General features: G+C 46.6%; 2 protein-coding genes across 2 annotated transcripts in view; both read left to right on the plus strand.

Annotated features, from left to right (window-relative positions):
* The first annotated feature begins 4,813 nt into the window (after positions 1 to 4,813).
* On the plus strand, positions 4,814 to 8,924 carry LOC117061718 (EKC/KEOPS complex subunit LAGE3-like). The gene is made up of 3 exons (XM_033174660.1): positions 4,814 to 4,882; positions 6,684 to 6,812; positions 8,555 to 8,924. Exons 1-3 carry the CDS (start codon positions 4,827 to 4,829, stop codon positions 8,664 to 8,666), a joined length of 297 nt encoding a protein of 98 aa, XP_033030551.1. The 5' UTR covers positions 4,814 to 4,826; the 3' UTR covers positions 8,667 to 8,924.
* Positions 8,925 to 11,491: 2,567 nt separating this feature from the next.
* The window catches only part of DHX37 (DEAH-box helicase 37), a 38,442-nt gene continuing 37,196 nt past the window's right edge, over positions 11,492 to 12,737 (plus strand). Inside the window, exon 1 of the mRNA XM_033174529.1 lies at positions 11,492 to 11,633. Within this exon, the coding sequence (XP_033030420.1) occupies positions 11,531 to 11,633 (103 nt within the window). The 5' untranslated portion in view covers positions 11,492 to 11,530. The remainder of the gene's footprint in view (positions 11,634 to 12,737) is intronic.

Below are 12,737 nucleotides of genomic sequence, written 5' to 3' on the forward strand. Positions count from 1 at the left end.
ACCATATAAAGGCATAATGAGTAAGTGTAGGGAGAACATTCCAGATGTCTTAACTAGGAGGCTTGCATATGCCCTCCCTCTTTCCTCATCCTTGTTGCACTTCAATGGTGTGTTAATATTCTTTTCCCTTCCACGGCTGTTAAACTACATCTGTGCTAAGCATGTGGTTCTAAGGCATTCTTGGTTAGGGCCAAGGGAGACAAAGCACAGTGCCAGGGATGGGGAACTTGTTGCTTGCCAGATGTTGCTGGAGCACAACTCCCATCATCTCTGACCGCTGGCCATTCTGGTTGAAGCTGATGGGAGCTGGAGAACAACAGAATCTAGAGGGCCACATGTGCTACATCATGGCTAAAGCAAACTGCAGAAGAGAGAGGGCAATTCACACCCTAGAGCAAATGATGTCAAGGTGACACTGTGCACTTCTTGCCTATGGTTAGAAGTTTGGCTCAGTGAGAACACCACAATGAATGTGAACGCGTGTTGAGCTATTTGCACTCCCAGTGTGGAAGAAACCATTGTGCATGTGTCCCCGTTTGATTTCAGCTTGATAAATGAACTAAATTCCTTGGAAGCTACTACATGAGAGAACCTCATGCTTTTTACTCTACCAGTGGTTCACAAATGTAGTGGAAACGTCAATCTGTGTATCAGCTGTGGTGATAAATAGAACAGAGTTGCTGTTTTCTGAATGTACTGCTTTTTAAGAAGTGATATTGGATGTTCAAGTACTGTGTACCGAAACTACTGTAGCTTGGTGGCATATTCTGCTTTCCCAAGATGTAATCTGCTTTCTAAAAAATTATTTGCATAGTTAATGTGGACAGTTCCTCTGCTTCTGCTGTAGCTTTGTTTTGATGAAGGTAAATTTGTTTCCTTGTGACTCATGGACCATCCCAATAATCTGTATTTGGCAGCTAGTGATCTATCTTGACCTATCTATTTCCCCCCTTTTGGAGAACATGAAGTTATACTGTGTTCTGCATGTGAATTTAAACTTGGATGATTCCATTAAGCTATGATGACAATTGCCATGTTAGAAATCTTTTTCTGTTGTAAAGCAAGGGAAAAAAATGTTGATTGTGACACTGTTTATCAGCACTGAATATAGTGACCTTGTATCCTGTTTGGACTTTTGGTCTTAAGTATTAGGTAGTTTTAAAAAGTCTATATACCAAAATTGTGTGTTCTGTTTGTTTTTGTATTGGTCTGAAGAAAATGTGTGTATTCTTTTAATTATGATCTTTAGGGAAACTAGGTTTTGCTCACAATAATGTTGAGTAGCCAAAATGATCTCAAGCTTTTTTTTTTTTTTAAAAAAGAAACTGCTATTCATGTCATTATTTATTAACTGACCACCAGCTCAATGTACTACTATATAGTGGACTATTTGTAGACTGATTTCACAACTGAATTATGGTGTTGTGACCAATTAAACTTTAAATGTTTACTGTAGCTTTGCAATGCAGTGGTTGGTCAGTGTCTTGGAAGATTTTATTCCCATGATTTTGGGGATGCATTGAAGAGAACCCTGGCGCACTTTGGAAGCTTACCATGGATTCATCAGTAAGAATGTCAGCAGTAAAGGTGGGCACAATTACGTGACAGGTGGCCAGTGCCCATCATTATCAACCTTCACGGTGCCTAGTTGCAGGAGAGTCTGGTGCAGGCCCGGGGGCTGGATGCGCCCCAATCGCCTTCTCAATCCGGCCCGCAGACAGTCCGGGAATCTGTGTGTTTTTACATGAGTAGAATGTGTCCTTTTATTTAAAATGCATCTCTGGGTTATTTTTGGGGCATAGGAATTTGTTCAATTTTTTTTTCAAGATATAGTCCGGCCCCCCACAAGGTCTGAGGGACAGTGGGCTGGCCCCCTGTTGAAAAAGTTTGCTGACCCCTGGTCTGGTGCATTCTTGTGTGCTCTTTCTGGTGGCAAGGAAAGGAGTGAGCACAACAGGTCTAGTGCTTGCACTGCATTAACAGGCAACATAGAGCATGTTCCAGACTGCTTTGCCACACATGAGCTTTGTGGAAAAGGTTCCCTGAGGCTTTTAAGACCACTGGGTTGTTGTGTTTCTCCCACCCTTGGTATAAAAACAACAAACCGCACACTAGATTAGTAGCATCCTAGAACTTGAATTTTTGAGAGAGATTCTGTTCTTTGTGGAGGTCAGATCATGTCTATCTAGCCCAGCCCTCATTGCCCATACATTTTCACTCAAAAACTCACAAGCTAAATGGGATGGCAGTAGCTACCACCAATCTGTTTTAGGTTGTATCCAGTGTTAGTCCTCAGAATATGGGCATGACTAATTTAGGTTCATTAATTTCAGTGGGTCTACTTAGCTGGATGCTATATGTAATATCCAGCTTCTGGTAATCCAAGATACAGAACCTTTGAACCTGGCCATTTCCTTTTTACCAATCTCTGCATTGACAACTCATCATTGTCTCTATCCACACACAACTCATCATTCATTCCCCCCCCCTCTCCGCCACACCCACAGTAATGAATTTCATAAATAAGGAACTATTTGAAAGAAATGCTTCCTTTGTGTAAGGAAAGTGGTTTGCTCTCCTGCGCTACCTTATAACCAACTTATGCCATCACCACCTACCCAAATCTTTGTCTATATTAGGTAACTATTTGATTTCTCTCTTTTATAGGTTCTCCAAACCATAATTTTGGAGGCTGTAGGAATGGTTATGTCTGCATCCTTGTTAACACCAGATCACCCAGAAAGCTCAAGTTGCAGGAGGCTTGGGGTTTCTGCACCTTCAGTTTTATGCTGCTTCCCCATCAAGGGGTAGCCATTATTGCAGCAGAATAGGATCTGCCATCTAACCTACCCCCACTCCCAGAGCAAACTTTGACAGATGGGTAGGGTGCAGGCAAAGTGCAAAGGCATTTGTTCCTCCTTAGGAACCAGGACCGTGGCATCAAAATGGCAACTAAAATCTGAACAAAAATAGAACTTGCCTCTTCATCCAAGACTTTTGGAGATCATAGACATCATAAAGGCAGTACCTTATATATTAATTTTTGCACTATTGGCTGGTTGGAAAAAATTGTTGATGTTTGTTAATTTATTAAATTTATACGCTGTCCCCTTCCTCACAAAGGAGCGCAGAGTGGGAAAAGGTGAGAAAACAATAAAAACATTCATTTGTAAATATAGTAATTGAGGACAAGTTGCCAAACCAAACGTTTAGATAAGAATACTGTTGGTAAGCGTTAAAAGACTAATAAAACTGGTAAAAACTGATAAAAACTGATAAAACCACATTACTAATGCGGAGCTCAAAACAGTGCTACTACTAATGACGCCATCTTGATAATGAAATAAACAAAAATCCTGAGGTTGAGGATTGAGTAAATACCTGACCAATGAGGAATATGTCAGCAATTGGCAGAAAACCATGGCTAGAAAAGCCTATTGGCCTGTCACCCCCCCCCCCGACTCTACTGCCTGGGTTATGAAGGTGCCCTAAAGACTTTAAAGCAAAGACTTTGGGATAATACACACAGTGACTTGCGACATCGATCACACGCAGTATGCAGTCCGTTGGCAGTAGGAGTACAATATGGGCTTGTTTTTAAGTTAACATCTTACATTAAAAACCTGGCTGTACCAAATTACCGAAGGTTATTCACAAAAGCCAGACTAAACATTTCCCCCTCTGCAGTGTTGGAGGGCAGGATGAAAGGAGTTCCCTACCAGGAAAGACTGTGCTCATGTGCCCAAGACAGATTCTATAAAACATATTTTGTTGCACTGTGTGAAATTTGAGCAAGCTGAACTGATTTTACCCTTGCTAGTTCTGCTCCCAGGAAAATCAGAGGATTACTATGTCAGGTTCCTATTGGAAGACCAGACAAATGCCAGAACATTAGCAGTAACGAAGTTTCTATCAGTGGTTGCAAGAACCAATGGTCCAGTGACACGATAATAACTTCCTGGACACAACCTCACTGTCAAGCCTCCCTATGAACAAATCAGGGCAAATGCTCAAAATAAATAATAGGCATAGGTGTGCACAGCATACATAATTAGCAGGTGCACCCTGGGATTTTTTAAATTATTATTTCAATAAAGGGGTGGGGATGACAAAACAAGCGAGGAGGTAAAAAATGCAAATAGCTAACACAACAACCACGAGAATTAATCAAGAAGCCAAAACGAGTTTTTTTTCCTGCGGAAGAAAAGACTTGTTTTCAAGCTGACCAGAGGCAGGGCAGATCTGGAGGGCCACGGGCAGAATGAGTCCTCCTTGCTTGTGGACTATAAAAAACAGCCCCTGACCACCACAGATCTCTTTTCACAAAAGTTTGAGGGATACAGAGCCATGAGACAGATGCAGGCAGCATAAAAAGGCTGGGGTGAATGTACAATTTCGACCTCCCTTACTGCCACCACCCACCATCCATCCCCCCATCACGACTTCCAGAGACAGACACAGGAAGGAGCAATTTATTCCAGATCCATTCCAGCTTTTTTCTTCTGCCCGTGTCTTTCTCTGCCTGTTTGCCTTGATCCCTGGTTTTTCTAAACATTAGCATGTGCCTGGGCACTCCTGCGCGTGCCTGGGATAGCAGGTTGTCTGGAAGTACTCAGATTTTCTTTTATAGTACTTTATTGACAATCCTAAAAGTGTGTACAAGAGAAACCAGTCACAATGACTATGAAGAGTACTCGCCGCCACCTCATCTCCAACGCTACAGCTAATGCTGGGGGATTCGGAAGGATCCACCCACGCGGGCCGGCAGCTCCTTGGGATCCACCCCTCGGCGCCCACGCGGGGAAGAGCGGGAGGCGGCCGCGGCGATGGAAGGAGGGGCAGCGGCCAGAGGGAGCGCTGCGTCGGGGCCAGGCCTCGCGTTGTATCCGGCGGGAAAGAAGCAGGCGGGACGAGGCAGCATTGCACCCGCGGAGGGTGCGGGGTGGGCTGTCGGACGCCTGGGTCCTTTGGAGGGAGGTATCGCGGTCCCCCCCTCCCTTATTTGTTTTCAAGAGGGGCGGGAATTCCTGCTCGGGTCCTCCTTTCCTGCGTGGGAGGGACAGTAGTTTCCCGGACTAGATTGCGGGGGAGGAAAACGCCGGGATCGCGGAGCAAGAAGGAGGGGAGTGGGGGGGGGGGTCAGGCCCCCGGCTGCCCCTGTGCACCCGCATCCTGCCTGGAGCAAGCTCCGCTGGGCGCATCCGGACTTGCTTCTGCGTAAAAGCGCCTCTGGCACCGAAAGCGCCTCTGGCAACCGCCTTTCAGGAAATAGGAGGGATTTCAGCTCCTGCCAAAATACCCGCGCCTTTGACGTGCCAGAAGTGCAGAAGCCTTGCCCACTCCTGCAACGGAAACCCGGATGTACGCCGTAAAAATGAAATAGGAACGGGTCCTGTGCTGTATGTTCAGATTAGAAGTGCGATTTGGATCCGAAGGTTGAGCGCGGTTGCTGGGAGGGTGGGAAGGGGGCCGGAGTCCGTGGTCACTTGCAAGGGACTCTAAGCACAGACCCACCACATGCATTTGAATAAAATGCATGTGTGCAAAGTTGCATTTCTAGAGCTTCTGGGAAATCAAGGCGATGGGTTGCTAGGGTTTCCCCCACAAAGTATTATGGGCACTTTGTAGCTTTGTGAGGGAGAGAAATGGGGACCGGCGTAGCTAGGTAAATTGGTACCCGGGGGCAAAAAATAAATAAATTGTCACACACACACCCCAGGCATGGGAAGGTCAGGTGGTACCCGGTGCGGAAAATTTCTTGTCAACCACCATTGACCACCCCCACCCCGCAAAAATGGTTTTACGTTATTTCATATTTTCTTACAAAGGAATAACAAGTAATAATAAAAAAAACCTTTTATTTATATCCCACCCTCCCCTGCCAAAGTCGGGCTCATGGTGGCTAAAACCAGAAACATAACATTGGTATAAAATCAAACAGTAAGTGGTCTCTGAACTGAAATTTCAGCCTTCATGACATAGGAAAACAGCCAAGTTGAATTTTGGTGGAGGAGGGTCAAGATATTAACCGATATGCATGAAATTTCATATATAGCTATATAATCCCTAGTATAGTAAGATAAAACCTTCGGAGCAGGCATTTAAAAAAAAAAAATCAAAAAAGTGTCAAAAAAAATCTTGCTAATTTGTCACCCCCCTCCATTATGGAACCCGGGGCGGCCCCCCCTCGCCCCCCCCCTTGCTACGCCCCTGAATGGGGATAAATTGCCCTTTAATGCTTTTTGACCACTAACTGCAAATACTGTAGGACAGAATGGTGACAGTGGGGTGAAGGGAAAGAGGCAGGAAGGCCTTTAATGAAATCCACATGCCCTGTTCTAGTTATATCTTCCCCTGCTTCCCTGATGCAAAATCCCCCTCTAAAAATAGTAGGTGAAAGAGGTCAGCACAAAATCTGCCCTCCACCCCGCAATTTTAACATTGGTCTTGAGTTTTCCCCCATCCACAGTCATGGATAAGCAGGAATTCTAATCCGTGTCAGAGCTCCTCAGTCAAAAACCAGGGACTAGAAGCTCTCCCAGAAATATTAAACACAGAATACAAAGGTGACCTTGAATAGAGTGTCTCTTGTTGGAAAGGTAGGCAGTGTGCACCCCTGTGTGTGTGTGGGGGGGGAATTTTCTTGTACATTTTATGCTCCTTATCGCTACCCCCAACATCAGTGAGCTGAGGATCCCTTTCCCATCATCATCATTGGCCCAGATTGCGCTGGGCTCCCTGGCCCCTGACCCTGAGCCCCGCAAAGAAGGGATCAGCAAGGAACTGGACGTGACGGAGGATGTCTTGCAGGTGTGAGTATTGGCCAGGTGCCCCCTTCTACAAGAGGCATGGTGTGGCGGCAGTTGGGGCAGATGGTGGGCTCTTGAGTCTGGGGTGCAGCCTGCTGGAAGGTCTCCTGCACAAGCTGCAGGAGGATGAGAGACAAGGTGGCACCGTAATGGATGGCATGTTGGACTTGAACCAGGGTTGAAACAACAACAACAATTTATTATTTGTACCCCGCCCATCTGACCAGGTTGCCCCAGCCACTCTGGGCAGCTTCCAATAGATACTGTATAAAAACATAAAACATTTAAAGCTTCCCTATACAGGGCTGCTTTTAGATGTCTTCTAAAAGTTGTATGGTTATTTATCTCCTTGACATCTGATGGGAGGATGTTCCACAGGGCAGGTGCCACAACCGAGCAGGCCTTCTGTCTGGTTCTCTGTAACCTCATTTCTCACAGGAGGGAACTGCCAGAAGGTCCTTGGAGCTGAACCCTTTTGAATGATTCTGTCTCTTGGCCTGACCTACCCTGCAGGGTTGTGGTGTGCTGAGCAAGACCTGCATTTGGATCAGTGTGCTTCTGCACAAAGGACAACTTCCTGGGGACGTAGGAATCTGCCTATCATCCATTTACCACAGTACCATCTGCAGTTTTTCCGGGGGACAGACAGGCATAGCTCCCAGACCTACCAGGGATTGACCATCTGCATGCAAAATGGCTGTTCTCCTACTGAGCTGGGGTTGTGCCCACTGCTAGTGAATGGAAGTAGGTGGGATGCCCTTGTCATCCCTTGCCTACAGAGATGAAGACTTCTGCACCTCGACCTTCTGTTGTCTCCCCTTGCTGACTTAGCTGCCAAAATGATTCATCTCTCACAGCACTCCAGTAACATGATCCTCCTCCCTGCCTGCTCCCGGATGCATCACAAACTCCTTGCTCTTGCCTTCAGAGCCCTCCCATCCTTATGACAGCATTCTTGTATCCCGATACATCTCTGCGTGTGATCTTTGCTCCTCAACCTCTAGATGTCTTCTGTGCCCCAAAACAACTCTGTCTTTTCCTCCCTGGTGCCCCATATGCCTGGTACCACCTCTCAGAACCCCTCTGTGCATCCTCCTCGCTTATTTCCTTCAAGCCCCACCCCCAATCCCCTTTCACATGAACCCCTTGGAGCAGGGCCACTACAGCAGCCAGGCCTCTAACTAAAGCTGAGCACTTGTCAGTCAAGTCACCGCCTCCTTCGCCTGCCCCCACGTCCCTCTCCTTCCTCTGTTGTGCCAAATTTTAAAGTGTAAACCTGTCAGGGCAAAGATCTATCCCCTCATATTTTCTGTAAAGCGCTATACATGCTGATGATACTATATAGAGGAGAATAATAATTCCTCCCATCCTCTCTGTTGAGAATAGAATAGAATAGAATTTTATTTACGGCCATAGGCCCATACAAGTAAAAAAACAACAACATAGGTAACAACTTGTGCAAGTGGCAACAACAGCCGCTGTTGAGTACTTTGCATTCAGGTGGTGATATGATAAGAATAAATTACTGGTAATTAAGTGAAAACAGTATATTTTCTGGCATCAAAATGTATTGGACCAGGTGCCTAGTGTCTGCCACGAGTAAAAGGGAAGCTCAAGGACTGGAATAGAATGAGGATATTGGCAGAAGGAGTGGCATGTTCCTTGGACTGTGAAGTGTAGTGCTATATATATATATATATATATATATATATATATATATATATATATATATATATATATTGCAGTCGATGGAGAGCAGATGAAGCCCGGATTCTGCGTGTGTCCATCAGCTCCTTCCTGGAGCATCTTTCCATGGTGGTGGAAACAATGGATCTGTTTGGGCCTCCTGTGGCTTGATAGATGGTTGCAACAGGAAGCTTCCCAATAGTCTTGACTCTGGACTTGCCTCTGGGCTACTGATGTCAGAGGAGGCCCGGAACATGCCATCCTTAGAGCCAAGATGTTGCTTTGTGTTCTGCAGCCAGCGGGGAACTCTTTGCTCCCAGATACTCTTGGACATTGATAGATTTTGGGTGCTGAGAAGCAGACAAGCCTGGGACTGCTTTGATATAAGACAAAAGTACATGGAATCTGGTGCTCTAATAAATTATCCAGGGTACTTTATTTCATAGTCTGCATGTGTTAACTGATTAAATATATTTCAGCTGGCTCACCATATTGATTAATCAATTACACAGACACAAGCAAAATCTTAATCATAGTGTTTCTCCAGGTGTTGCTGGACTCCAGTTCTCTTCAGCCCCATCCAGCATGGCCCAGGGATAATGGGAGTTGTAGTCCTTGCAGCATCTGCAGAGACACAGGTTCCCCATCCCCATTGCTGCATCTCTCTGTCTCTCTTGCCACCAGGGGAAAGTAGTTAATAGCTGGTAATGAGGAAGAGGCCAAGTGGCAGAGGAGCCAAAACGGATGGTGTGGCCGTGGCCTTGCAAGTCCTATTTATATAGCAAGATTTTTCTTTTTTCCTTCTTTCTGGCAGGGCTCCTATATTTAAACAGCAAGGAAAACTTCCCCACCTCTGTCGCTACCTTTGCATTCTGGTGAAAGCTTCACCAGTTGAATTTCTGTTTGCCATTTGTTGTTAGGTACACTAATCATAATGCAGCTTACAGCTCCCTCTTGAAGGCATGCATGCTGAAACCTGGGTTTGTGCTTGTGTAAAAAGACCCAAGAGTGCTTCTCGCCAGCCATTGCTGTTCCTGAACCAGGATAGTGTTGCCCCAGTTATCCATGCTTTGGTAACCTCCAGAGTGGGATTACTGCCATGCACTGTAAGTGGGGCGATCCTTGAAGACCGTTTCAGAAATTACTAGTGCAGACACAAGTATTTAGTTTCATAGTTTGCTTTAAGGACTGGTACACACAAATATTCATCACCAGATCACTGCAACGCCCAGCAATAAGTTTCACCTGTGAATGGATACCACGGACTGGACTTTTACCACGCTTCAAATGCAATATTGTTTTCTCTCAATGAAATCAGTTTGCACATTCAACAGGTAAATGCAGAGAAACAAAATTATGGAGAGGGATTTTATTGTAATTATAAAGTGTCTAATATTTTCTCTGAAGTTTTCTAAAACAATGCAGGGCCTGCTCACAGAATCACAGTCTTTCCTTTGTTTTAGCAAGTCTCATATATGAGCTTAAACGCAAGACAGCTGATTCACACAAGCAATTCATCCACTAATGTTACAATGTCTAGTGACAAACATTGTGGGAACAAAACCACAGTATTCTGAGATGTGAGTTGTTGTTGTTGGCCTACAGCTTCCCTTTTCAATGAGTCTGTTTCTTGGCCTGACCTACCCTGCAGGGTTGTTTTGAGCATAACTTGGAGGAAAAGTGGGGTTCAAGTAAAATTAAGTGGTGTGCTGAGCAAGACCTGCATTTGGAACAGTGTGCTTCTGCACACAGGACAACTTCCTGGGGACATAGGAATCTGCCTATCATCCATTTATCACAGTACCATCTGCAGTGTTTTAGGGGGACAGACAGGCATTGCTTCCAGACGTACCAAGGATTGACCATCTGCATGCAAAGTGGGTGCTCTCCTACTGAGCTGGGGCACTTTCCCAAGGGGGTGGTGTTTGTCCCCACTGCTAGTGAATGAGTTGGTGGGGTGCCCTTGTCGTCATCCCTTGCAACAGAGATGAAGACTTCTGCACCCCGACCTTCTATTGTCTCCCCTTGCTGACATAGTTGCCAAAATCATTCATCTCTCACAACACTCTGATAACATGATGCTCCTTCCTTCAAGCCCCACCCCAAGGGCTGCCTTCTAAAGGTTATGTAACTACTCATCTTGACATCTGATGGGAGGGCATTCCGCAAGGTGGATGCCATTACCGAGAAGGCCCTCTGCCTGGTTCCCTGTAACCTCAATTATAGCAGGGAGGGAACCGCCAGGAGGCCCTCGGCACTGGATCTCAGTGTCCGGGCTGGGCGATGGGAGTGGAGACGCTCCTTTAGGTATACTGGGCCAAGGCTGTTTAGGGCTTTAAAGGTCAGCACCAACACTTTGAATTGTGCTCGGAAATGTACTGGGAGCCAATGTAGGTCTTCCAAGACTAGTGTTATGTGGTCCCTGCTGCCGCTCCCAGTACCAGTCTAGCTGCCGCATTCTGGATTAATTGCAGTTTCCAGATCACCTTCAAAGGGAGCCCCACGTAGAGCGTATTGCAGTAGTCCAAGCGGGAGATAACCAAGAATATGCACCACTTTGGCGAGACAGTCTCCGGGCAGGAAGGATATAACATTTCAAAATGAAAGAAAGAGCATCAAGTGATACTGAGGACGATCCTAGTTGTGTTTTCCAACGCAGCCTCATCAATTAAAAATTCGGTGTGGCACAAGCAAATTTTTGTTCTGTAGGCTAAGTGTGGCCCAGAGAAAAAAAGTTTGAGAACCACTCATTAACCAACATTACAAACAATCAGCTCCACTGCAAGCACTGGGGAGGGGGGAGCAACAGGCACCCTAATGTTTGTGATTTATTTATTGATGGCAAAAAAACCAGGGAGAATTTTACACTACACAACACCGTAAAGAAATCCCGCCCCTTCCGCGGCCCCCTCCGCTTTGTGCCCGTTCTCGCGAGATTGGGCGGCCCCGTCGCTCGCAGGAGGCGGAAGCGCCGGGCTTGCTTTGCCTTTCGCGGTCCACGTGGGCGGCCCCCGCGCGCCCCCCGAGTCGCCCCGATGGGTAAAGCGCGCCAGAGGCGCAACTGGAAGGCCCGCCTCCCGGAGAGCCGTGGCCCGCGGGGCCTGCCGCCCCAGGAGCCCGTGCAGCTGGAGCTGGGGGGTGAGTGTGCTTCCTCGGGAACGAACGGGAGCCTTTCGTGCGCGCCCCAACGACCCGTGGCTCTCTCGCAGGGGCTGCTGGCCGCGCGCAAGGCTTGCATAGGGAAGGAGGAAAGACCAGGGTCCCGTTTCCAGCAACAGACGGCCTTTCTTTCCCCCATGCTGGTGACCTCCCAAGCCCCATCGTCCAGGGATGCTCGCCTGGCGCCTTCCTCGCATATGTTTAGGTGCCAGGCAAAAACATCCCTCTTCTCCCAGGCCTTTGGCTGGTTAAAGAATTCTGGCCTTTTAAAGCAGTGTTTCTCAACCTTGGGTCCCCAGCTGTTGTTGGACTACAACTCCCATCATCCCAGACCACTGGTACTGCTAGCTGGGGGTGGTGCATGGCTGTTGTTGTTTTTTTTACTGGTACTGTGGTGTATGTGTTTTTGTATTGTAAACCACCCTGTGATCCTCGGGTGTTTAGAAATGTAATAAATTTTTATTAATAATAATCACCACTGGCCCTGCAGGTTGGGGGGGGGGGCAGGAGCTGCAGCCCAGCAACAGCTGGAGGGCACCAGCTGACCAGACTAGGGTGTCATGAAATTTATGGAGCCCTTTAAGAACTTGCCTCTAAGAGTCCACAAACACCATCTGGTATCCAAGGGTAGCGTATGTTGTTTTTGTTTATCTAGTTGTCATAGATAATCACTGCTGATAGCCTTTATCCCCCTCTGATGAATTTGTCTAAACTAGTGGCCCTCCTTGCTTCTTGCAGCAATGAGTTCTATAAGTAGAATACACATTTCTTATGGCCTGCTAGGAGAGCAGCTCAGTTTGACTGAATAACTTGAATTTGCTTCTTTCCCCCCACCTCTCTTAACTCCCTCTCCGCCTATTTCCCGCCCTCTTTTGTCATGGCATTTATTCTGTAAGCTTGCAGGAGAGAGTGCTGTTGTACCCAGGTTTTTTCTTTTGGGCTTACCATAGGTTGGACACTGAGAAAATGATGCTGGACTAGGTGGGCTGTGGACATGATCCAGCAGGGCTCTATGTTCTCATGAGAGTCCATAGTTGGGGTAGGCTCATAGCTCAGTGTTATGCAGAAGGTGCCAGGTCTAGT

The sequence above is a fragment of the Lacerta agilis genome, chromosome 17 (assembly GCF_009819535.1).
Source record: "Lacerta agilis isolate rLacAgi1 chromosome 17, rLacAgi1.pri, whole genome shotgun sequence".
Lineage (NCBI taxonomy): Eukaryota > Metazoa > Chordata > Lepidosauria > Squamata > Lacertidae > Lacerta > Lacerta agilis.

Coding starts and splice junctions, on each gene's coding strand:
- LOC117061718 (XM_033174660.1), top strand. CDS start 4,827: ATGGAAGGAGGGGCAGCGGCCAGAGGGAGCGCTGCGTCGGGGCCAGGC. Junction 4,883..6,683: donor TCGGGGCCAGGCCTCGCGTT/GTATCCGGCGGG, acceptor CCCCAACATCAG/TGAGCTGAGGATCCCTTTCC. Junction 6,813..8,554: donor ACGGAGGATGTCTTGCAGGT/GTGAGTATTGGC, acceptor TATATATTGCAG/TCGATGGAGAGCAGATGAAG.